Source organism: Magallana gigas, chromosome 5, assembly GCF_963853765.1.
Source record: "Magallana gigas chromosome 5, xbMagGiga1.1, whole genome shotgun sequence".
In the NCBI taxonomy this organism is placed as follows: domain Eukaryota; kingdom Metazoa; phylum Mollusca; class Bivalvia; order Ostreida; family Ostreidae; genus Magallana; species Magallana gigas.
This window is the reverse complement of record NC_088857.1, coordinates 12,519,465-12,543,442: the sequence shown is the minus strand read 5'-3', so window position 1 is coordinate 12,543,442 and position 23,978 is coordinate 12,519,465. Positions and strand designations below refer to the sequence as shown.

The 23,978-nt window shown below is 32.7% G+C and overlaps 2 protein-coding genes across 2 annotated transcripts; one reads left to right on the top strand and one right to left on the bottom strand.

Annotated features, from left to right (window-relative positions):
* The first annotated feature begins 3,657 nt into the window (after positions 1-3,657).
* Positions 3,658-5,793, top strand: LOC105343446 (sulfotransferase 1C2). Its single transcript, XM_034451147.2, has 5 exons — positions 3,658-3,905; positions 4,585-4,911; positions 5,069-5,175; positions 5,337-5,532; positions 5,656-5,793. The coding sequence occupies exons 1-5, from the start codon at positions 3,779-3,781 to the stop codon at positions 5,763-5,765; spliced, it is 867 nt and encodes a 288-aa protein (XP_034307038.2). The 5' UTR covers positions 3,658-3,778; the 3' UTR covers positions 5,766-5,793.
* A 678-nt stretch (positions 5,794-6,471) lies between these two features.
* LOC105343441 (uncharacterized) lies at positions 6,472-13,940 on the bottom strand. The gene is made up of 5 exons (XM_011450821.4): positions 13,354-13,940; positions 12,850-13,005; positions 12,206-12,347; positions 10,632-10,814; positions 6,472-6,837 (listed from the first exon to the last, which is right to left on the bottom strand). The coding sequence occupies exons 1-5, from the start codon at positions 13,827-13,829 to the stop codon at positions 6,634-6,636; spliced, it is 1,161 nt and encodes a 386-aa protein (XP_011449123.4). The 5' UTR covers positions 13,830-13,940; the 3' UTR covers positions 6,472-6,633.
* Positions 13,941-23,978: the final 10,038 nt, after the last annotated feature.

Sequence of the window (23,978 nt, the reverse complement as noted above, 5' to 3'; positions counted from 1 at the left end):
ATTAGAAACGTAGGAAACGTTTCAGGAAAGTTATTATCAGTGTTTTGAACTCACACTACACGTTACAGTTCATGTCTTCCCGCGAAAAATACTCATTGATAAAGAAGTCATTATAAACTCATCAACAGAAATTGACGTACAAATGAAGAAGTTGCTTGCAAATAATGTTTGTTCACATACATGCATACGTATCATATGAATAATGGGTTGGTGCGGAGATAAAATTTTGACATGCATAGAGGATTCCAGCCTATATGTGTTTTGCATCAAAAGGCAAATAACTGCATAGGTACATTGCACATGTACCTAGTACGATGTAAATGTATTTCTAAATGCATGGAAACAATATTATTAAGGCGGCATGGGACACTTATCAATATTAATAACTCTGCGCACTATGCAGTTAAGTAACGTTGTTTTGAAAGAAACAAGTTATACAAATATCCTTCATTTTATTATTTCGATAGGAGCTACGTCACAATATGGAGTGTTCTGTATCACCTGAAAAGAACTGCAATTTTTCTCATTAGTTAGTGTTTTGTGAGCACGTTAGAATATATTTGTTTCTATTAAAAATGTATTTACAGTATTTGTTTACAAGCTAGCGTATTCAATCACTTTTTGAAAGAATCTTTTTTTAATTAATTTAATGTATCCATATGAAAAGAACAAAAACAATATTGCTAAACGATTTAATGCTATAACAGACGCAAATATAAAACATTTGCAACACTTTGGCTTCATACATCATACAAGAATAATCAATATACTGCACATAAAATATTCGGTCAAACTATCACTCCAAACACATAATCAAATAATTTGAGACACTAACATCTTTAAATCGTTGAAATAAAAGAAGTACAGTGTATTTCCTGAAGAAAACAACTTCAAAATGCCTTAATTTTAATTCACAATTTTCATAAGCACAAACACCGCAATAACTCTCTAATTGACATATACCTTCCAATAGTGAATGATATAGATATACATAAAGCACAGAGAAATTCACCTTTTTGTAGCTCAACCTCCGCCCCGGTCAGGGTTTGAACTCACGACCTCTGGAACCTATTCTCCTAGCAGTGAACGGCCACGTGGACCGCACTAACCACTCGGCCATCTAGGCAAAACAAAAGAAATCTTGCTTTCGATGACGAACGGAACCTAGCGCACTGGTTGTTCACTACACAGTCGTTTGAGATACAGGTGGAATACAGTTAAAAGACAATTAGAGAGTATCGGGACGATACACATTGCATAGATATATACATACAATAAGCATTGCAATAACTCTCAAATTGACACATACCTGCCCATAGTGATGATATGGATATGTTTAAAATAATCCGAACGATAAGCGATTCAACTTTATTTTAGAAAGTAAAGAATAGATTGTAAGGAGAAACAATGTTTTACTAGTATTTATAACATAAGAAAAGGCACTACAAGAGAGTTGCAGACTTATCTACAGAAAAGAAAATTAGAAGTTTCACCGGTAATTAGACCTAATAAAAGCTACATACCTATGTAAGGTCCATGTTAGATCAATAAAGCAAATATCAAAGTCTTAATTTTGTAACATTTTGAAAAGCAAATATGTTATATCTATCTATCTGTCTGTCTGTCTGTCTATCTATCTATCTATCTATCTATCTATCTATCTATCTATCTATCTATCTATCTATCTATCTATCTATCTATCTATCTATCTATCTATCTATCTATCTATCTATCTATCTATCTATCTATCTATCTATCTATCCGGAAAAGGTATTTTAAAATTTACTTAAAGAAGAGGCAATATCTGATTCAAAGTTACTATGATCCCTAATTTTATTTAATGCATCTTGACTCACAAGAAACCATATATTTTATTTTGTAGTGTCGATAAAACAGTTTCTGAATATAATTAGTCATATAATATAATTACTCTGGAAACACATGCTTATTTGCTTGTCTAAGCTTTTTACTCCAGAAAGAAATATATGACACTGTCAACTATCCGCTCCATCTTTTTCCGTCTTGTGCTAGCTTTTCCAGTCAGTACCTCTTGTACCGTCTCTGTTAAAGCATCCCTCCAGCCTTAAGATTGCCCCCCCCCCCCCCTCCGTGTAGGTTTCACTAGAGTGCCTGTCGGGTGTTGGAAGTTACTGTTTGCTTCCTTAATGTCTGGCAAATCCATCGCAACCTCTATTTTGAATTTCAAGCTCTATTATGTGTTAATATGTTCACTACCATACCATAAGCCTTCGTTTTGTATTTTGACATTTGATGTTAGAATTCACCCCAAGCATTTGTTGATGAAGACTTGTTTTTTCCTTTGAAGCCATTAGGTGTTCTCCAGGTTTCTAATCCCTAGAGCAAAAAATGTCTCATTTAATAGAATTGGTGTTATTTTATATCTTTGCATGGTGCTGTTCGCTTTCTATATATTACTCATCATATTAAACGTTGTTCTTGCTTTTCTTAATATGATTTTGACGTCCATGTCAAATTATCCGGTACTGTCTACTTCACTGCCAATGTTGAACATGTTAATGATGTTACTTCCTTCGTGTCGTGCTGATAAAATTACGATTATGGTTGTTGCATGGTGTTTGTTGGTGTACCTTGGTCTTCCTAATGCTTATTCAGGGCCCGGTTTCTGATGCAAGTCTGTCCTCCTCAGCAAATTTTCCCGCATCTGCTGATGATATTGTATGTTAAGGCGATATCATCTGCAAAATCCAGATCATCTTAAAAGCTGTGAGAATAGTGTCCACTGGACTTCTTGCGCCTATCTATGATAGATTAGATCATAATCAAGTACTAAGTGGAACAGCGCTGGTGAAAGTGGGTATCCTTGTCTTAGCTCTGTGAAAATGGCCAAGGATTCTGTTGGTTCTCCTTCATGAATTATGCGAATTTGCATTCCTGTGTTAGTATTTCTATGGATGTTAAAATTTTTAATTTGTTTGGAATACAACAGTGTTTCAATGAATGTCACAGCGTTTCGAATTCTCCGTCCAATTTATCAAATGGTTTTAAATTCTCGAAATCAACAGAGACGAGATAGAGTAGTAATTTAAATTCTTAGAAACGTTCTAATATAATTTTCGACATTCTTATTTGGTCAGCACATGATCGTTTTGTCTAAACCCTGCATGAAGTAGATAAAGTATTAAATATCTCTGATGGTCTAAATATTACAGTCCACACAGCGGTGAAATCAAAATAAAAGGTATAGTTATTCCAGTATAACCCCCCCCCCCCCCAAAAAAAAAAGGCTAAGAAAAAACCCTAAACAATCAACAAACAAACAAGCAAGCAGAGAAGATTGATTAAATATCAATGATTTAAATGCTTCTATTTGTTTGAAAATCAGAATTACATGTTTATGTTATATCCAAAAGTTGGTTTACGTAGTCAAAGTGGATATTTGAGATTTTGGTAGCCCCCACTCCTCGTTAAAAAACGTCTTACTAATATTCTAAATCTTGAACTATATTCTATTTACTCTCATTACATGTAAATGTGCATTACGATAAGGAAACAAAACCAGTCAACACATTTATTGCAGAATCATAGTGCATTTTTGAGGAGAAATACCTTAGTTTATGAACTATGCGTTACCGTAATCCGTGCACGTAACGCATAGGTCAAAAAGTAGAACTTCATTTGATTTATTTAAAAGAAGTGAATTCTGCAGTCGCACACATATACTGGTCTTGATTTGAACAACTAAATCAGGATGGACATTAACATGGACGAATCTAACTTCTGACAGACTCAACCGATTATGTTTGATGGAATGGCCTTACCTCCTTTCCTTCCTCTATTACAAGACGCAAAGAAACGATTTGAGGAAATAAGAAATATGGAGTACAGGATGGACGATATCATATTAGCCATTTATCCTAAATCAGGTAAATCTCACAAACAAGCCATGCAAAATGTTACAAGATTGTTCTATACATTCTGTGATATGAACGGAATCATTAATGTTAACACGTAGGTCCAAGATATACCAAAAATTACATGAACATATGTACCATCTCTCTCTCTCTCTCTCCTCTCTCTCTCTCTCTCTCTCTCTCTCTCTATATATATATATATATAAACCAGCCATAAGGCCTTTGGCTAGGTAGTTCACGTTGAACTCTGTTGTATAGATTGGATAGTGAAACATTGATATGAGCATGTATATTTCAAAGAAAAGTTATATTTATCTTTTTTTGGGAATATGGTATGATACGTTGAGAAAATATTTCTTCAGTATTTCAATTTTCATCATGCAGTTTTTTAAGGGGGTATTCGAAAATATTTTAAAGATTTGTTAAAATGTGAAAAAGTTAAAGACAAATTGATGCTAATAATTCAATAATTCACGAGTTAGCGTTAAAAAAAAACCCAGATCTCCTTTTTATCTAAATCGTTATACTATTTCGGAAGATTTAAGTTACTAATATACCAGAAATATTTATTTCACAATGGTTGAAAAACAAATCATTCATCATCCTTTTCTTGAAGAATGGTTTATAATAAATACTTAGTAATAGGAGTCATGTTACAAATTCATTACATTGATTTCATTTTCTCCTCTAGGGACACACTGGGTGTGGGAGATAGTCTGTATGCTACTAAAACAAAAGGCGGAATATTCAAAAGAACCAAAGGAGTTATTCTTTCTGGAAGCCATGGCAGATTTGAGCATGGTAGAAAGTATGGAGTCACCAAGAGCATTGAATACCCATCTTCCTCACAGGCTGCTCCCAAAGCAACACATTGAGAATGGCGGGAAAATTGTTCATGTGGTGAGAAATCCAAAGGACGTTTGTGTATCGATGTATCACCACATGAAAAGTTCAGAAGAAATCGGCGAAATCAAAGACTTCGAAACTTTTTATCATACTGTGTTCATGAATCCAAATGGTAAGAGAGAGAGAGAGAGAGAGAGAGAGAGAGAGAGAGAGAGAGAGAGAGAGAGAGAGAGAGAGAGAGAGAGAGAGAGAGGGTACACCATAAACTTTGCTATTCAGAATGAGGTTGGGATAAAAAAAATTCTAATTTATTATCCATTGTTTTGTAGCAAAATTAATGGATGGATGGTTCAAGTACGAGAAAGATTTTGAACAAGCTGAAAAAAATAACACGGGTGGAACTATTTTATCTGTTCATTACGAGAGCTTGAAAAAGGTAACTGTTTCTAAAGAATTAAAATATTATCAAAAGCTATTGCCTAAAAATATAAGACACTGAAAATTTAAATTAAGACAATACATGTACATGATTGGATACTAACACGTAAATTGCGATTTTTCTCTACTGGCATTTATTTTTTTTTCTTCTACTTCCAGAATCCAATAACAGAAATCAGTCGACTTGCCGAATTTCTGAACATCAACCTAAAGGAGGAAGATATAGCCGAGATAGCTGATAAATGTAGCTTTAAAAAACTAAAACTGGCAAATGATACCATGAAAGACCATTCCATACTGGATATAGGTGAAAAGTATCCTGGTGAAAAAATTAAAGAGTTTATGTTTAGAAAAGGTATTGCAGTTCTAGTGTTAGAATCAAACAACTTGTATAAGATACATGTATCAAATATACCGTAATTCAAGTATCTATAAAATTAAGAAAAAAACTAAACTTATAAACGTGTTTTTTTTTCAGGGGTTATTGGTGATTGGAAAAATCATTTTACCGTTGCTATAAATGAACATTTTGATGCAGTTTTCAAGAAAGAAATGAAAGACTCCAACATCCGAATTCAGTTTGAGTGATGACAGGCATTACCGGTTTTTGTCTGATAGAGCGTTTATTACATTTCAACATACATGGTAAATTACATGCCATCTTACGAAACATACATGAATCCCATGATAAAAAAGTATTTATATACAGATCAACAAAAATCGACAGATAAATAAGAAGTTGATTGCAAAAATGGTATTTACAAATATGTAAACAGTGTATATTGTACTAATCATGTGAATAATAATTTTGGGCGCAAATAAAATACTTGACATGCACGGTATATTTCAGTCTACATGTAATATGCATCAAAAGGCAAATCACCGCATATGAACAGTATAATGCATGGGAACAATGTCATTCATTAGTTGAATAAATGATTTATGAGCACATGATAATATAATTGTTTTAATTAGAGGTACCAAATGTATTTACAGTACCAGGTCACAAGCTACCGTATTTGATCTTTATTTATTTATTGGATCATATGAAAGGAAGAAAAAATTATTAAAGCACAATTCAATACTATATCAAAAGCATATCTAGAGCATTCACAACACTTTGGCTTCATATATTACTCAAGGATGTTCAATTGACTCTACATACAATATTCAATCCATTTATGGGCTCAAAAACATAGCTATATAAATTGTGACACTAAAATCTTCCACTCGAAATCATTCAAATCAAAAGTCATTTCTTGTTGACTTTATAGAGAACCAGGTCAAAATTTAATTTATTTCATTCCACACTTTTCATTGAAAAAAAAAATAGAAATAAACCTATAGAATTTTAAGAGATATATTTACCCGAGTACAATGCATCGAATGACCACATTCATGAAATACAGTATGTTACAAAGATGGCAAACACTTTATTGACAAAAAATATCAAACACTACTCATTAAAAAAGTGTAGACTTTTAAGCCTGCATAACAAACCAAGATGAAACAAAATTTCCAAGATTTCCTCTCTATCTTTACGAACCAAAATGTTGTATGGCTGTGAGTAATGAATGTAACTTTTCTCATTGTGAACCGGAGATCCCTCTTGGAGGCTTGACAGATGCTCCGTATCCATATCCAAACACGTAAAAATGATCTGTAATTAATATCAAATACATATACATGTATGTAAAATATGAAATATGGTTAACAGATTGCAAAATGAGTCTAGTACGCTTTATAATGTAAGTTATTTTCGTATGCAGTTATTTTTTTAAGCTTAAAAAATTTCTCCACCATTTTATTTGGTATTTGTTTTCTTTTCTTTTTTCAAGCCGAATAACTTCAAATCAAAATCCAAGAAAAACAAGAAATATGTGAGCCAATGCTCACTAGTGATACCCCCGCTGTGATGTGAATATGCAAAATAAGCAAAGTCGACATTTAACAGGAAGCTGGCATCCGATTGGTACAGAAATATATCCCACAATATGGCATGCCTAAACAAACAGTGTATTAACATTTCAAGCATCTGCGATAAATAGCTGCTGAGAACTCTTTGAGGAAAATTTGTTTGAAAATGTTGGCTAAAATAAACAAAGTACTCATTTAACAGGAAGATGACGTCCGATTGGTACAAAAATATATCCCACAATATGGCATGCCAAAACAAACACTGTGTAAAAATTTCAAGCATCTGCGATAAATAGCTGCTGAGAAATCTTTGACGAAAATTTGTTTGAAAATTTTGGCAAAAAATAAACACAGTCATTATTTAACAGGAAGTTGACGTCCGATTGATACAAAAATATATCCCACAATATGGCATGCCAAAACAAATAGTGTGTTAAAATTTCAAGCATCTGCGATAAATAGCTGCTGAGAAATCTTTGACGAAAATTTGTTTGAAAATGTTGGCTAAAAATAAACAAAGTCGTCATTTAACAGGAAGTTGACGTCCGATTGGTACAGAAATACATCCCACGATATGGCATGCCTATACAAATACTGTGTAAAAATTTCAAGCATCTGCAATAAATAGTTGCTGAGAATTCTTTGACGGAAATTTGTTTGAAAATTTTGGTTAAAAAATAAACAAAGTCGTCATTTAACAGGAAGTTGACGTCTGATTGGTACAAAAATATATCCCACGATATGGCATGCCTATACAAATACTGTGTAAAAATTTCAAGTATCTGCAATAAACAGTTGCTGAGAAATCTTTGACGAAAATTTGTTTGAAAATTTTGGTTAAATTATAAGCAAAGTCGTCATTTAACAGGAAGTTGACGTCCGTCTGATTGGTACAAAAATATATCCCACGATATGGCATGCCTTAACAAACACTGTGTAAAAATTTCAAGCATCTGCAATAAACAGTTGCTGAGAAATCTTTGACGAAAATTTGTTTGAAAATTTTGGTTAAAAAATAAGCAAAGTCGTCATTTAACAGGAAGTTGACGTCTGATTGGTACAAAAATATATCCCACGATATGGCATGCCTTAACAAACACTGTGTAAAAATTTCAAGCATCTGCAATAAACAGTTGCTGGGAAATCTTTGACGAAAATTTGTTTGAAAATTTTGGTTAAAAAATAAGCAAAGTCGTCATTTAACAGGAAGTTGACGTTCGATTGGTACAAAAATATATCCCACGATATGGCATGCCTTAATAAACACTGTGTTAAAATTTCAAGCATCTGCAATAAACAGTTGCTGAGAAATCTTTGACGAATTTTGGTTAAAAAATAAGCAAAGTCGTCATTTAACAGGAAGTTGACGTTCGATTGGTACAAAAATATATCCCACGATATGGCATGCCTTAATAAACACTGTGTTAAAATTTCAAGCATCTGCGATAAATAGTTGCTGAGATAAATGCGACAGAAATTTTTGTTACGGACGGACAGACAGACGGACGGACGGACAGACACACAAGGGTAAAACAGTATACCCCCTCTCCTTCGGAGCGGAGGTATAAAAATATATCCCACGATATGGCATGCCTATACAAATACCGTGTTAAAATTTCAAGCATCTGCGATAGACAGTTGCTGAGAAATCTTTTACGAAAATTTGTTTGAAATTTTTGGTTAAAAAATAAGCACAGTCGTCATTTAACAGGAAATTGACGTCCGATTGGTACAAAAATATATCCCACAATATGGCATGCCTATACAAATACTGTGTAAAAATTTCAAGCATCTGCAATAAACAGTTGCTGAGAAATCTTTGACGAAAATTTGTTTGAAAATTTTGGTTAAAAAATAAGCAAAGTCGTCATTTAACAGGAAGATGACGTCCGATTGGTACAAAAATATATCCCACAATATGGCATGCCTTAACAAACGCTGTGTTAAAATTTCAAGCATCTGCGATAAATAGTTGCTGAGATAAATGCGACAGAAATTTTTGTTACGGATGGACAGACAGACAGACAGACGGACAGACGGACACACAAGGGTAAAACAGTATACCCCCTCTCCTTCAGAGCGGGGGTATAAAAAGAAAGAGCCAACAGGCCTTGGCATTCCAAAGATCATGAATTTCACAATTTCGGTTAAGGGCTTGATGGACATCGAAGCCATGCATTCAGTTTTTTCCCAATATGTGTAAAAGTAGAGGAGTTTTTTATTATTTTGGCAATTTTTTGCAATTTTGGCTCCGCCCATGAGGCTCAAGGGAAGATCAGATAATAAATTTCACAATTCCTCTTATCCTAAGCTTTTACCCAAAATTCATATCAAAACAATTTGCCATGTATGTACTTTTATAAAGTTAAATACATGTATGTAAAATTCTTAAAGGACGACCGAAGTCTTGCGATGATGGACGAAGACCCACAGCAAAAATCAACTGAGTAACTTTAGCATGAATGAGTTGTGATTACATGTTGCCCTATCCAAAATCTTTAAACATCAATTGTTGATTGGAACAGTTTACACATCATATACATAGTAAATTTGATGTAATTGATTTTTAATTTTAAACTATTCAACCAATCAAAATTTCTTGAAATTAGGAACAGATGAATTTAAAATCAGATAATTGATCTATCAAAAAGTTAGTAAAATGATTTTTAATGACATTATAATTTGCTAAATTTGATGAAATATAATTCTTTGAAATACCCTAAAATGGTACAGTAGTTAATTGGTGTGTTAGGTGTTGGTCATATTGGTCATAATGCATGCTAATTTAAAGTAGTATAAGTAACCTGTAAGCTTTGGAATTCTACAGCTTCAGTCTCAATAACCATGGCAACAAACACCCCTAGCATCAACTGTATGATGTTTTGCTACCTTTTATATTAATAAGTATCAATGCACAATGCCAATGCAGTATTTTATCTATCATCAAAACCCCAGGGCCAATTGATTGTTTTATTCTAGTTTAGGCTTTCTCACTTACCACAGTTGTGCATTTGCCTGCATGTCTATTTACTCTTGGATCAAAAGATTCTGTTTTCTATAATCCCAGACCTTTTGGTCATTAATTTTACAATTTTACTCCTGTGAATTTGCATTATTTATGAGCTTTCAATAAAAGAACACAAAAATAACCATGTAAATGGAATTAAGACATCCCATTTTCTGTAATTTTTTTTTCATAAATTCTGCAAATAGCTAGCATAATTCAGATTCAACTTCACAAAAGTGTAGTTTAATGTTTCCCACTAAAGAAAAAATCCAACCACTTGGCACCAATAATCTTTTGAAGCATTTATTAGCAGCAAAATTCAAAAAAAAAATAATAAAGGCATATTCACATAAGATTGTTTCGAGAAATGGCAAGTGTCCAAGAAAATTTCACATATGCCATGTAACAAGATGTATGTGATAGCTAGGCCAGCTGCAATTGAATTGAACTGCTTAACACTTTAAACATGATAAATATAGGTCAATGTATTATCAATAGGAATGTCTGTTAACAGGACTGCTGTAACTTACTAAGGTCTTTATACAGATGATACCAAGGTTTGTGCTCTGTAAGGCAGACTTTGTAGACTCCACCAGCAGCTCTCCCCCATGCTGTCCTATCAAGCTGTCAACTGACTGACCCTTTAACTTTAGGTTTCTGATATCAAATTCAAATTCAGTGTTTTCTTCCTTTGCTAGTGACCACATTTTTACCTGAGTGAAATAAAAATACTTTATTTGATTTTATTTAAGGAAGAAGTCTTATCTGGTTTTCGACTTGTCAAAAAGTAAAATTGATTAAAAGTTCATTAAATGAAGATGAAAGGAAATTAAGAAATCAAATTTTTCTTTCTTTTTTACTAATATACAACTTGGCATAGAAATAGTAATCAAAGTTTAGAATCTAATGTAGCAGTCTCATATTTTATGATTTAATTACAAGTACATGTATATTACATATGCATCATTTCATTTTGATATTTTCATGATTTTTTGAATGCATATGTATTGGATTCTATAATTATTTTATTGATCTTGAAATACATTAGTGTGCATTCATTCATGACAACTTAATTTGTAGAAAGGTCCAGAGTTGCCTTTAGGGCAGTAATTATATTTTGGTCAAAGTTAAGTTGTGTCTTTTAATCTCATTGGTGTTTTAGTTTGTTTCTTGTTTGTCTATTGGTTGGTCGATTTCCCTCCAAAAGTTCTTTGGGTTTTAGTTTAATCTTTGTCAAGAGTTTGAAGAGAGTGGACTGTAATAAAGGTGTACAGACGTTTTTGACAAATTACATCTCTTCTTGGGTCAAATCAAATCTATATATATAACTGGTGTAATAAAAGCCCGTTAATCGAACCCTAACAGGAGTGTTGATTTCTTCTTTACTTCAATGGATAAACCTGTTACACTAACAAGGACTTTATTTTTGGCGGAACATTGGCACAGGAAAATATCACATTTTTCAATTCAGAATTGGTGTAGATTCATGAGTTTATTTAGCATTTTTACAACAATAACATTAATGTTTGATTTTTAAAAATATTTCTGATTTTATGAGTGACTTAGAACTTTAACTGAGTCACATTCCTGTGACTTTAACTTTGACACTTAATACCTGTAATGTACTAAACCAAACTTAATTCTTTTGCTGTTTTGCAGTGTGATTTCATAGTGTAAGAATAATGGTAAAAATGCATCAGTATAACATGCAAAATCTATATATATACATGTAATTATGATATCATGCACACAATATTTTTCATTGAAAACCTTAATTTGCCTTAGAAGTAACGTTCAAACATTTTACCAGAATTTATCATACTGGTATTAATTAAAAAATTGAAAATAATCTATATTTGTAAGCATTTAAGAATTATGAATACATTTAAGGGCCAATTCTAAAAACCTGTAATAGCTACTAATCCAAGTTCTTTTGACAAAATCAATTCTTCCATCAACTTTATTAGTTAAGGTTTTCAAGTGTAAGTCTTTTCACATTTACTGTAAAACAGAGGAATTATACATAGTAAAAACAAAACAAACCAACCAAAAAAACCCCAATCAGCTTAAGATATTTTAAAACAAGCACTGCTTTTCTTCATACCTCACCAATTGTTGCTGTGATTACAGAGACACCTCTTTCTTCAACCGAGCACTTCCTCTGCAAGCTGAATCTTAGACCAGGTACACTAGATGTCTCTACTCCATACAGGTCAAAATGCATCTTTCCTGTTGCATCTCCCCTTCTGATGAATTTGAATACATTAATTACAGTACCAGTGTAGGTAGATACATTTGATTTTACTAAATTCTTACATGGGAAACAATATGCCACCTAATGTAGAGTTGCGCAACTGTACAGCAGCTTCCTATTAACTTCATAAACTTATGTCAAACAAAAAAATAGATATTGAACTGAATCCAGATACTTTCATGTTTTGAGAATACAAAACTACAGAAAATATTAGACAGAGCAATGTCATATTTATGCTACTAATAAATTAAGCAATACATATAGTCATATGCAGAAACAGATGCTTTAATAGTAACTTATCAGTCCTACGAGTAAAATACGCTGCAAATGAATGAATTTAATATGGAAATGGCAACATTTGTTTACATAATCTCTCTCTCTCTTCAGATAAGTTTTTTAATTTATTTCATTTATCTAAAACTTTCATGTTTTTGTCATTATAAATGTTGTTCTTGAATGAAATAAATAAATTCATTTAAAAAAAATATTCTTACACGGGACTCAGTAGAAAAATCCTGGTAAAATATGTAAGAAGCTGACAGAATTCTCCCTCCACTCCAAGCCTCCTGTCAAAGCTAAGGTCTTTTATCATTTGTGAATAATACTGAACATATTCCACTATCCCAGCATGCCAAATGCTAAAAATATGCCTGTAAATACATGTATATAAGATGCATATGTGTAGTATATGTATAAACAATTGATATTTGATTTGATGCATTTTATCTGAGACTTTAGAAAAACCGATTGTTCTGTACATGACCATGATGATAATAAATTATAAAGTACTGTGGTTTCATCAATATTCGTTGAATACCAATTTTCGTGGATTTCGATGTTAAGCTGATCTGCGAAATTAAATGTTCATTGAAGTTCAATTTCAACTATCAATTTGTATTGATTGGATCATTGGCCACGAAATTACGTATCCTTGAAACTGTGGTTTTCAGAAAATCCACGAAAATTGATACCAACGAAAATTAATGAAACCACAGTACCTGGAAATAATATCTTCTGATTTCATTGTCAATGCAATTTCCTCTTTGATTTTTGTCATTGCATCTAAGCATTTTTCTGTTTCCTTTTCTAATGCCATGCACTTTATCATGTTCATTTTAGAAAATTCCTCATCAACATCAAGGCTCTGCAAACATCTCTTTGTCGATTCTACTAGGGTTTCCTTTATTTTAAGTAATTTAGTCCATAAAACATCATGTTCTTTAAGTCCTTTCACTGCTACAGAGTTCAGATCTCTAAAAGCTGAATTGAACAGTTCGGAAAGTTCTGTTGCTTTTACATCGTAGAGTATTCCATAAGACTCCAACAGTAAATTATCCCACTTTGAAACATGGTCTCCACAGCGCACATACTTAATACTGGTATCATTCTCGTCATTTGTCGATGATCTTCTTTTCCTTGTTCGAGAAGAAAGAGGAGAATCTGATGAAGACACTGAGTCATACAAAGAATCCATTTTTATAATATTTAATTCAATATCTGTTTGTTTTTTATCATTTTTTACTCAGTCAACGTATTTGTTTATTTTCCCTGGTATACGTGATGGTATTTCATGCAGCCCGAACCCGATGCAATATGAAGCGACTACCATTACGATGTATACTGACGTATATACTACGTTATACATGTATCTGTCTCTGGGTAGGAGACCTATCTCAAGTGTAAAATGATTATATTAATCGAAATATAGTGATAAACATAGACAACGCATTCTTTCAAGAGATCATCTCCGTAAAAAAACCTTACAGAGATATGGGGGTGGGTGGGATGGGGGATTTGTTGTATTTGATGCGGCCCGTTGAAAAGCAGTGCGTACATGTTACATGTATAAAAGAAAATAATAATACCAAAAAAAAAAAATTAAAAATTGATTTATAGTGATAGTGATAGTGTAGATGAAATTACAACTCATCCTGACTCATCCTGATTATCATAAAAACCTTTAAGATTTTTTAAAAATTGATTTTAATCAGAGGGACGATAAACTTTGGTAAAGATCTGTTACTTATCTCGAGTGTTTTCTGACATAGGTTCTTTAGGACAGGACCCATGCAGCCCCCCCCCCCCCCCCCCCCCCCCCCGATTTAGACCTCTGGGGTAGTTGACGCTTTTTGGGAGTTGATTTTAATCAACTCTCCTATGCACTTACTTGGGCAAAACGAAAGTGAAACAGTGTTTGGACCTAAGCACAAATCAATACCGCTGACAACAATTAGTTCTTGAAAATAATCGATAAATTCGATGCTATGTATTTTGAAGCATTGTGTTTCAGGAAAACTTATTTATTAAAATACCATGAAAATAATAAGATTTTAAATTGTACAAACAGTTCAGATATTTTTTAAAGCCGTATGTATTCCTACGCTAGAGTTCAATGTAGTCTCGTTCAACCAGACGCTTGGCTGTCTCCGTTAATATCCGACAAAACAAAGTCGCTCTTGCTTGTCGGAGATAAACGGAGACAGCCGAGCGTTTGGTTGAACAAGACAAGAGTTCAATCTTGCCTGGACCCATACGATTTCTCAGAAATATTTCGATTACTGATACTACTTGCCATGCAAAATCACATATCGTCGATTTTAAATAAATGATAATCGATAAAATCAACTCCCGTCAGTATTTCAGTACTTCGATTTGATAGAAGTTCCTTGAAAGTCATGAACACTACAACTACCCTCGGGGTATTAATCGGGGGGGGGGGGGGGGGGGGGGGGGGGTCCTGTCCTCAAGCACCTGACAGGTGTTTTCCGATCAGTTATTTTCACTTAATTGTTACTTAGAAACCACAAACTCTCGATCGGGGTTAAAAATATCATTGGAGAATATACCCAAAGAAACACAAAATCTGTTTTAAATCGGAATTCATATCGAACTGCATCATCTGCTCTGTCTGAACAAACGAGCCGAGGGAATGCTATTTAATAACATAAACACAAAGTACATGTATAAGGTCGAGGCTTGTTGTGGACCGTAAGGTTACATGGAAGGCAAAGAACTGATGTGCTGTATTTCTACTCAATCAAAATGCTAAGGAAATAAAACAAAGGAATGAGGGATTCCGTATTTATTGGATAAGTCTCAATGATGCTTTCAATTTTAATGAATAGGACATTCAAAATAAAATTGAAGTTTGATCTGTCATTAAATGTCAGGTCATGTGTTTAATAGTTTCACAGAAAATAAACGTACTTGCAGAAAATATAGGCTAGAGGCTATTATATGACGTGTAAAACGACAGAAGACAATGAGTGAAATACTTTAAAGGTACATGTACATGTATATGTGGCGTATTTTTTCATGCTAAGAAATATTTGAATGATTTATTTATTTCAATATGTTACTTAAAGATAGATCTTCACAATAAATTACGCAGTTTTTATCAATCGGGTCAAAAAGATATAAAAATTGATAAATAATTTTTATTATAAATACAGCATTTGAATAAACCCCGCCTTAAATCGGTCACGTGATACCACGCTCAGTCTATCACAACGACACTGGCGACGACCGGAAAGATAGGTATACCGTTAAGTTTGACAGATTTGGCAAAGAAAGAAAAAAGAGACTGACTGAAAAGGATAGGAACAAAGGGAAGATTGTCATCGGATACCAGCATGATGTAGATTGATGCCGGAAGAGGAATTAAAGCCGAATTAAACTTAAGTTATTATCATGAAGTTGTAGGGGTTTTAATTGCTGGTCAGGCTCGTACATGCTCCATGCCATGTGTTCCATGTCTTTACTTTATGAGTTATAAACCACAAGTGGATTTTCATTTAGAGGAATTTTTGAGTAAAGAATAAATACACACTCTCAGCACATGCATCCCTCAGGGAGAGGGGGTATTCACTCATTTTACCGTGTCGTTGATGCTAAAATCGTGTTTCATCTTTATTACACATACATTGTAATGAGCAATTCATATCGCTCTACATCAGGGACGTATATACATTAATGAATAACGGAATAATAATGCTTCGGGTATCATCTGATAAAAGAATTATTTAATTTAAGACATAAAAAACGTGATTCTAATTTGTAAACAAACTGTTTTTCCATCGTGTTTTTAAAACTAGGTTTTTCCGCACTCATGCACAGTGGCGTTGCAAATGGTGGATCACATAAATATTCATCAGACGTTTTAGGGTGTAGCAAGGTTTAAAGACAAACAACTAAAGAAAGAACATGTTTTACGGGCCTAGAGTTTGTGAAACGTCTAATTATTAGAAGCATGATGTACATATTTTTACTCAAACTCATAAATTTTACTCCAAATACATGTACACGCCACATATATACCTTTGAATTAACGTCAGAATCAGAGCAAGAATTCAACGATTATTCATTTTCAATATTTCAATTGTCCGACAGATATCGTTTCTGGGTTTTTTTTCTGTTTTTTTTTTTAAAACCCATAAACACACTTGCTGGGTACCTTTATCTGTTATGAAAAAAAATGTTTTGTAGTCACCGCATCGTCACTTTTGTCTGGACGGATTTTCTTAATTTTTTATTAATATAAAAGGGCTGCCATTTTATTTTTCTAAGTTCCATTTTTGTTTAACGATTATAATTCGTGGTTATTTCATCCAAAGAAGGATTGTCTCATTTACCACAAATGATAAGCAATATTTAGTTCTTGCCTTTATTTTTATATATTCTCCGTAAATTTGTTTTTAGTTGTGTTTTTAAATATCATATATATAGATATATATTTACATCTACCAAGCATAATTTCCTCTATTTCTTACGGAAACTTATAGTTAATCCATAGCTCTGTAGAAACAGCCAGACTGAAATCTACACGCCCTATTTATCGATTGGTCGAAATCTACAGCGGCTGAAAGTGACAGGACTGAAATTGACACGCCCTGTTTATCGATTGGTCTGAACCTACAGCGACCTTAGTAAAATCCCGGAGTGCACAAAATAATCATGAAGATACCAGACTCTCAGTCTCACAGGAGACGATTTGGCTGTTTCTTTTAGCTAACGTAGCGATCATTGCAGGAAACATTAACATAACCCGCTAACGCGGGTTATGTATTTTTCCTGCAATGTCGCTACCTTCGTATCCCGAATAAATCACCAAAAAAGCATTTTATTGTTTAAATAGATCTAGTCTTAAAATTTCAGGCTCTTTTTATGCTGGTAGGTTAAAGCTTGTATTACTGTTTGGTTAAATGGTATTTTTCTTTTAAGTTTCATGCGCGAATCCAGTATTTTTTCAGTGAGAGAGAGGGTCTGACGGATATATATGCTCGGCAGTGGGGGGGGTCCGAGGCCTTTTTTGGTAATTGTACTGTTTTATAAAATTTGTAATTTCCCTACCCCCTCGAGATCGATGTATAGTTTAATTTACAGACAGGCATACTTCAGATTCTTTCTTTCATATGTTTTCTGGTAAATTCAAAAGTTTTTGTTCAAAATGCGGATTTTGAAGTCTTGCTCTGCACACACCCTCAGACTGGTTTGCTGAGTATCATTCTGGAAAAAGTACTGAAACTTTTGATCAGAAATTAAGTTGTCTGCCTTTTGATTTGATTTGCCACCTCTTAAGAATATTTTCTTGTGATTTTTGTAGGTGTATGATTTTATACACATTGTTTTTCACGAACTCTTGGATGATTCTGTAGTTTGCTCTCCTAAGCATTCTTTTGTAACAGATCATCATACGACCATGCAACTTTTACTTATGAAATTAAAATATTTCATTGTGTTAGCTAAATCTAAATGTTAAATTGATGTGAATTAAAGAGGCATGGTCACGATTTTGGTCAAATTTCATTTTTATCTTTTTAGTGTTTATAATGCTTAAATAATGCATTTCTAATGATATCCCAACATTTGAGGGTCAGTTGTAGACTTATAAGCCAGATACAGAAATCACAGTAGTATTATTCTTTGTCATGTAAGGCCCGTGTCCTGTGAACGTTTTTGTTTACAGTGGTTTAATATACCGGTAAAAGTGCTTTCTCAAGCCGATTTCTTTCTGTTCTAATACGTTTTAAGCATGACTAAATAGTTCCTAGCGTTTATCACATTTACTTTGGGTGTAAAACTGAAATTTTTACTTCAACATTCAAACCGTAAACAAAGTTTTGTTTACATGACAAAGAATTTTGAGCTCTGTTTCTCGCTTATAAACGAAGACTGATACTCATATTTTGGTTGACAGTTAGAAATGCCTTACTAAAGCACTGTAAACATTAAAAACGGAAAAATAATTTTTGACCAAATCGAGACCATGCTTTTATAACATTAAATATCATTATAAATGTAAAATTTTTAATAAGGTAAAACTTACGTAAAGTTTTGGCTTAAACAAATATTTTTAGAATTATAAATAACATATTCTTGTAATTTTTTCTCTTGAAAAAGTTTTAAACACACTTAACACGTACCTTAATGGCTTTAGTTTTGATCATGTTTAAATCCTACTAAAAAACCATCATCATACATAAAAAAAAGAAAGAAAATAAATCTTGGATAGTTTGCAAATTTTACTTGTCTATATTACTCAGTTAAAGCCGGTGTCATAGTTATTGCCAACAACTCTATCTGTTAGTCCGCCCACGACGTTGTTATTGTATAAACTGCTTGATCCTCTTCTCAGTCCCATCTCGTTGCGATCGTTATATTGGTTGGTTAGTCCAAGCCCTCCGACGCTACGACCAGTGAGAGATCCAGTCAATCCTCCAATGGCATCTGTTGGGTCAGTCAAGACATGATTGGTTGTTTGTGTTTGTGTCTCTGTCCTGGTAACTGTAGACACGCCTCCTGAATGTCGACCCAACGGACGTCTGCCGAGCAAACCATTGTTAAGTGGAAGATAATCATCGTTGTACAATCTAGAGTGGACGCTGACAAAAAGAACCACAACGATGAAGCAAACGGGCAATCGAAGACAATGCATTCTGATCGTGTTATTGAAGCGTCTTGGCACAAAGAATTCCAAGTATTGTAACTAACCTGTGATAATTTCGCTTTATATAGATAAACTGAAAATGCTCTGAACTTTCTGCGTCGTTCAACATTCAAATTGATTAATCAAACAGTGGAAAAAGTAATTATCATAGATCAAATTTAATGACCGTTTTAATTGTTAATATGGTCAAATAAGTTTTTGACGTTTTTTGTACGTTTCATAAGGTTTGATGGATAAATAAAATGAAGGTTAAAGCAGCATACATCAATTTTGAATATCAAGAGAATTTTCAAGAGACTGTAACATACATCCTACTTTATATGTATCTAAAAGAGACGCACATGTTAATAAACTGGACAATTTTCAAATAATAATAAAACCTTTATTTTGTTCATTAAAATTGATTGAAATCATAAGAAGATACTTTATAAATGATAAATATTATTTTTTATTCTGATTTATTTATCTATTTCCATATTGATGAAAAAGGTTGCAACTGCAACCCTATAAATATAAACCACTACAAGTGCGATGCAATTACATGTATTTGTTGAGGTGGGTATATGTAATTCCAATAACTTTTGTAATAATTGTGTCCTAAGCCTGTTAAATCTACCTATATTTGTCAACAATAATATCATCATAAAGAATCCAGAAAAAAACATATATTAGTACGTATTTAATTAGTAATAAAAACTGTACCCGATGATCATTTGTTTTTTAAGAAACACATGTAACCACGCTATCTTATGAAATAAAAACCATTGACTTTTTTGATGATCATGTTGATGAAAGAGTGAATCGATTTTAATTAAGCAGTCAATGTCGTTTATAATTATATAAATTGATAGTATGCCATAATTGACCGTATTCTTAAAAGAAATGTTGTGCGTCTCATTTTAAACTGCGATGGTTTGACTTCGCAAAACGTGAAAACAGAACCATCTGTTGCCGTTATGTCTTTATAAATTAACCAGCATTGTTAACATCCATACAGGCCTAGAAAACTTGTTGCAGTATCAACTTCTGATATCCATAAGTTTGTCGACATGTTTAGCCTACGATTGTCTGTTGTTTTGATCGCAACACTTCTCTTTGCCATAACACAGGCAAGACTCTACGACAACAACAACTATCAAGGAGGACGAAGTTCACTGAACAGAAACTACGAGGGGAGACTAGATTCACTGAATGATGGACGAAGAGGAAGTTTGCTGAACAACAACTATGGAGATAGACGAGGTGGCGTATCGTCAACGACCAGGAGAGAAACCCAGACCACCAGACATGTTGTGCGAGATAACGACGGCCTAGGACTGAACTATCGCACCGGAATGGACAGCCTACGCGATACAAACAACGGGTATGATTACAACAACAACCTTGGAGTTAACACACGACGAGGAGTTGTTGGCAGCGGATATGCTCGAGTTTAGATTTTCTACAGTTCATATCTGTCTGTAAATTGTGCTTCGAAAATAAAAGTTGTACGCTTTAGTTCTGTTGTAAGGCATATTCATTGAAACAGAAAAGTTATTCCCAAAGTTGTCTCTTTCTTTTTTCCAAAACAAGAAGTTAACCCTCTTAAAATGTGTTTACTTGCATAAAACATATCAATACAGTTGCCTGACAATATGCTGAACATCAAACTTTGATGGACTCGCTCATATTGTTATTTGAGAGGTGAAATATTGAACTGAAATATGACTATTAATGTCCTTTTTCTGACTTCATGAAGTTTTGTCAAAGTTAAATAATACAGAGGTCATTTTTATTGTTTGAATAATTATGTATATGCAAGTTGAAGCAAAAAAAAAAATGAAAATTGGTGAATATACAAAAGTTTAATTTTTTAACAATTTCATTTACATATTTAAAAAAGGTGATTTCGCCTGTTGAAATTAATTAGTCAACGTAAGATATTTTAAGTATAGTTAAAAACTGCCCCAATAATCAGTCTATTTTTTAAAAGTCGATACGCACTTTTTTTATTATTCATAATTTAAAAAAAAAATACAAAAAGGGTTAAATTACTAGTCTTTATTAAGGCTTACCAAAAAATTGCTTTTTATTTAACAAATTTAACATAAGAGAAAAAGATATCTCATCATATGTAAAGATGTAGTTTTAAGCTAGTTTTTAAATGTGTAGCATTGAAACTTACAATAGTGTAGTTTCACCGGATAAAACTATGTTTTCACAAATATTAACATTTTTAACCGTCTTTGGCTGTGATAAGATTGCGCATCAATTTTGAACCCTAAAACCCAATGACTTCATAAAACATGAGTGACACAAAATGGGCTTGTCTTAGTTATAGCATTACCGAAAACCCCTATTGGCTGCTCCACGTAGTATTACATAACATATGCTACATGAAATAGTGGTTTTAAAATAATGTTTTTTAAAAGTGTACAAATTGAAAATAATATAAATATAAGTAATAAGGAATCATTTTTTAAATATTATGAGGTGAAAATTTCTCTCGGGGCGTGGTCAAATTTACCGTAAAGCCCTTCGGGCTTTCTTAGATTTGACCACGCCCCGACCGAAAATATCACTTCATAATACTTAAAGAATAATTCCTTATTCCTTAAGTATATTTATTTACACCTGATTTATTTAATACTATTTAGTATCACAAATTAAACTTCTCTTTGCACTAGTGCCAATGTGAATAATAATTCTGAGCTGAGAAACAAGGTGCCAAATAAGCTATTCTCAAAGCACATGTTTGTATGTTTACATGGATAAGTGTGATAATATATACATAATGACCAAAATGCATTGTTACAATGCACTTTGAAAAATTACAGCCAAAAAAATTCAAAGTGCGTTAGCTTTGAAAAAAAAATAAAAGTGCATTGATATGGTTGATTTTAAGGCATTAAAAATATCACATGAACTTCAACAACTAGCCGTCGGCCTCCCTTCAACCTTTTTATGAAATAAAGCTTGAATTAATCGACAATTAAAGCAATATGAGCTGCAAATTTTATATTGAATTTTCTTAACGAAAATGTAATTTCTACTGAAATGACGAAAATATCATGGTTTTTGAATTTCTGTAAGCCATATTTTTGTGGAAAAGGCCTTTAGGCGGCCTTATTTGGAACAAAATAGAATTTTTTGTCGTCCTTTACAAAACTTGATCTGCTATATATTCCTTAAAGGAGAAATCTTTCCTCTAACAGAACTTAATGATTTTTTTCAAATATAGATCATCATAAAAATTTAAGTAACATGAAGACTTATCATACTAGCAGGTTTTTGATGCAAAATAATATTCTAGAAAATACAGCTCATATTACTTTGAGTTGTTTGCCAGTGGGTTTGGTTTGCTACATCTTAATAGTTTCAGGCAACTTTCGTACCTGTATTACAAAGTTATTTTTTAGAATTTGTTTGCTGGAACTCTGTAGAAAGAATTTATTTGAAATCCGTGTTCGATAACTTCCAGTATGACAGAGTTTTCTTTCATATGTATTCGAGGTTATTTACTTAAGAATATATAATGAATAATGCAAACAACTTACACTTAAGATATTATTTACCATTTTGTTAAGCTAAATCAAAGGTTGGGTTGATGTGAATTAACATATATATCTTTAAAAAGTAAACAGAATCCTGGAGGAGTAGCTATGTCTTAACCAAGAATTATTAACTATTTTTTGAAATGTTCATCTGACATTTTTGTGCCTATTTTTCAAAAGGTTTTAAACACGTAACAATTTAATACAACTCATTACAATACAGAGCTTTTGATAATCATTAATATACACAACAACCAAAATTCATTTTTGATGGTTTTCAAATGTTTCTTGTTTAACATTTAAGGCAGGCCATAGTTATTTTATACAACCTCATCGGTCTGTCTCCCACGGCGTTATTATTGTATATCGTGTTAAATCCTCCTAGAATTCCAAGTTTTGTATTCATCAGTTGACATTCTTGCTTTTTATAAATAAACTAAAAATGTTTTAGGCTTTCTGTGTCGTTCAACATTCAAATTGATTTATCAAATATATATCATATCGTTGAAAATCTAATTATCATAAATCAAATTCTGTGACCATTTTGATTATAAATATTGATCAAATATGTTTTTGACGTATTTTGTATATTTGATAAGGATTGATGGATAAAAAACAAAAAGATTAAAGCAGCATACATCAATTTTGAATACCAAGAGACTGTAACATTCATTTTTTTTGTTTTCAATATTTTATTTGAAATCAGGATAAAAGATAATTTTTTTTATTTTCTCATGCTGATTACTATACAAATGTATTTCCAAAGAGATTTAAAAGATTGCGATTGCATCCCTGTATAAAACCACTGCATAAATATATATTGAGGAGTGTATATATCATTCTAACAACTTTTGCAATGATTTGTTTTGTGTCTCTAGCCTCTCAAAACGACTTACATTTTCCGATAACAATAATAAAGCGCTTGGGAATAGAAACTTTGGAACAGTGTATTTTCTTTTTGATTATTTTTACTGTGTGAAATCACCTTTCATTCTTTTTGGATTATATATAGTTTGATGTGTATTATCTAAAAAAAATCTTGAGTTGATCGACAATTAGGTTGTTTGCCAATTGGTTATGTTTGCTACATCCATCTTAATAGTTTCAGGCTATTTGTGTTCCTGTTTTGCCGAGATATTTTTTA

What these genes read in the sequence shown, in the direction of transcription:
- LOC105343446 (XM_034451147.2), top strand. Translation starts at nt 3,779, where the DNA reads ATGTTTGATGGAATGGCCTTACCTCCTTTCCTTCCTCTATTACAAGAC. An exon ending in AGCCATTTATCCTAAATCAG is followed by an intron (nt 3,906 to 4,584) that starts GTAAATCTCACA and finishes TTTCTCCTCTAG; the next exon opens with GGACACACTGGGTGTGGGAG. An exon ending in AGAGTTTATGTTTAGAAAAG is followed by an intron (nt 5,533 to 5,655) that starts GTATTGCAGTTC and finishes TTTTTTTTTCAG; the next exon opens with GGGTTATTGGTGATTGGAAA.
- LOC105343441 (XM_011450821.4), bottom strand. Translation starts at nt 13,829, where the DNA reads ATGGATTCTTTGTATGACTCAGTGTCTTCATCAGATTCTCCTCTTTCT. An exon ending in TCAGAAGATATTATTTCCAG is followed by an intron (nt 13,006 to 13,353) that starts GTACTGTGGTTT and finishes ATGTATTTACAG; the next exon opens with GCATATTTTTAGCATTTGGC. An exon ending in TCACAGCAACAATTGGTGAG is followed by an intron (nt 10,815 to 12,205) that starts GTATGAAGAAAA and finishes TATTTCACTCAG; the next exon opens with GTAAAAATGTGGTCACTAGC.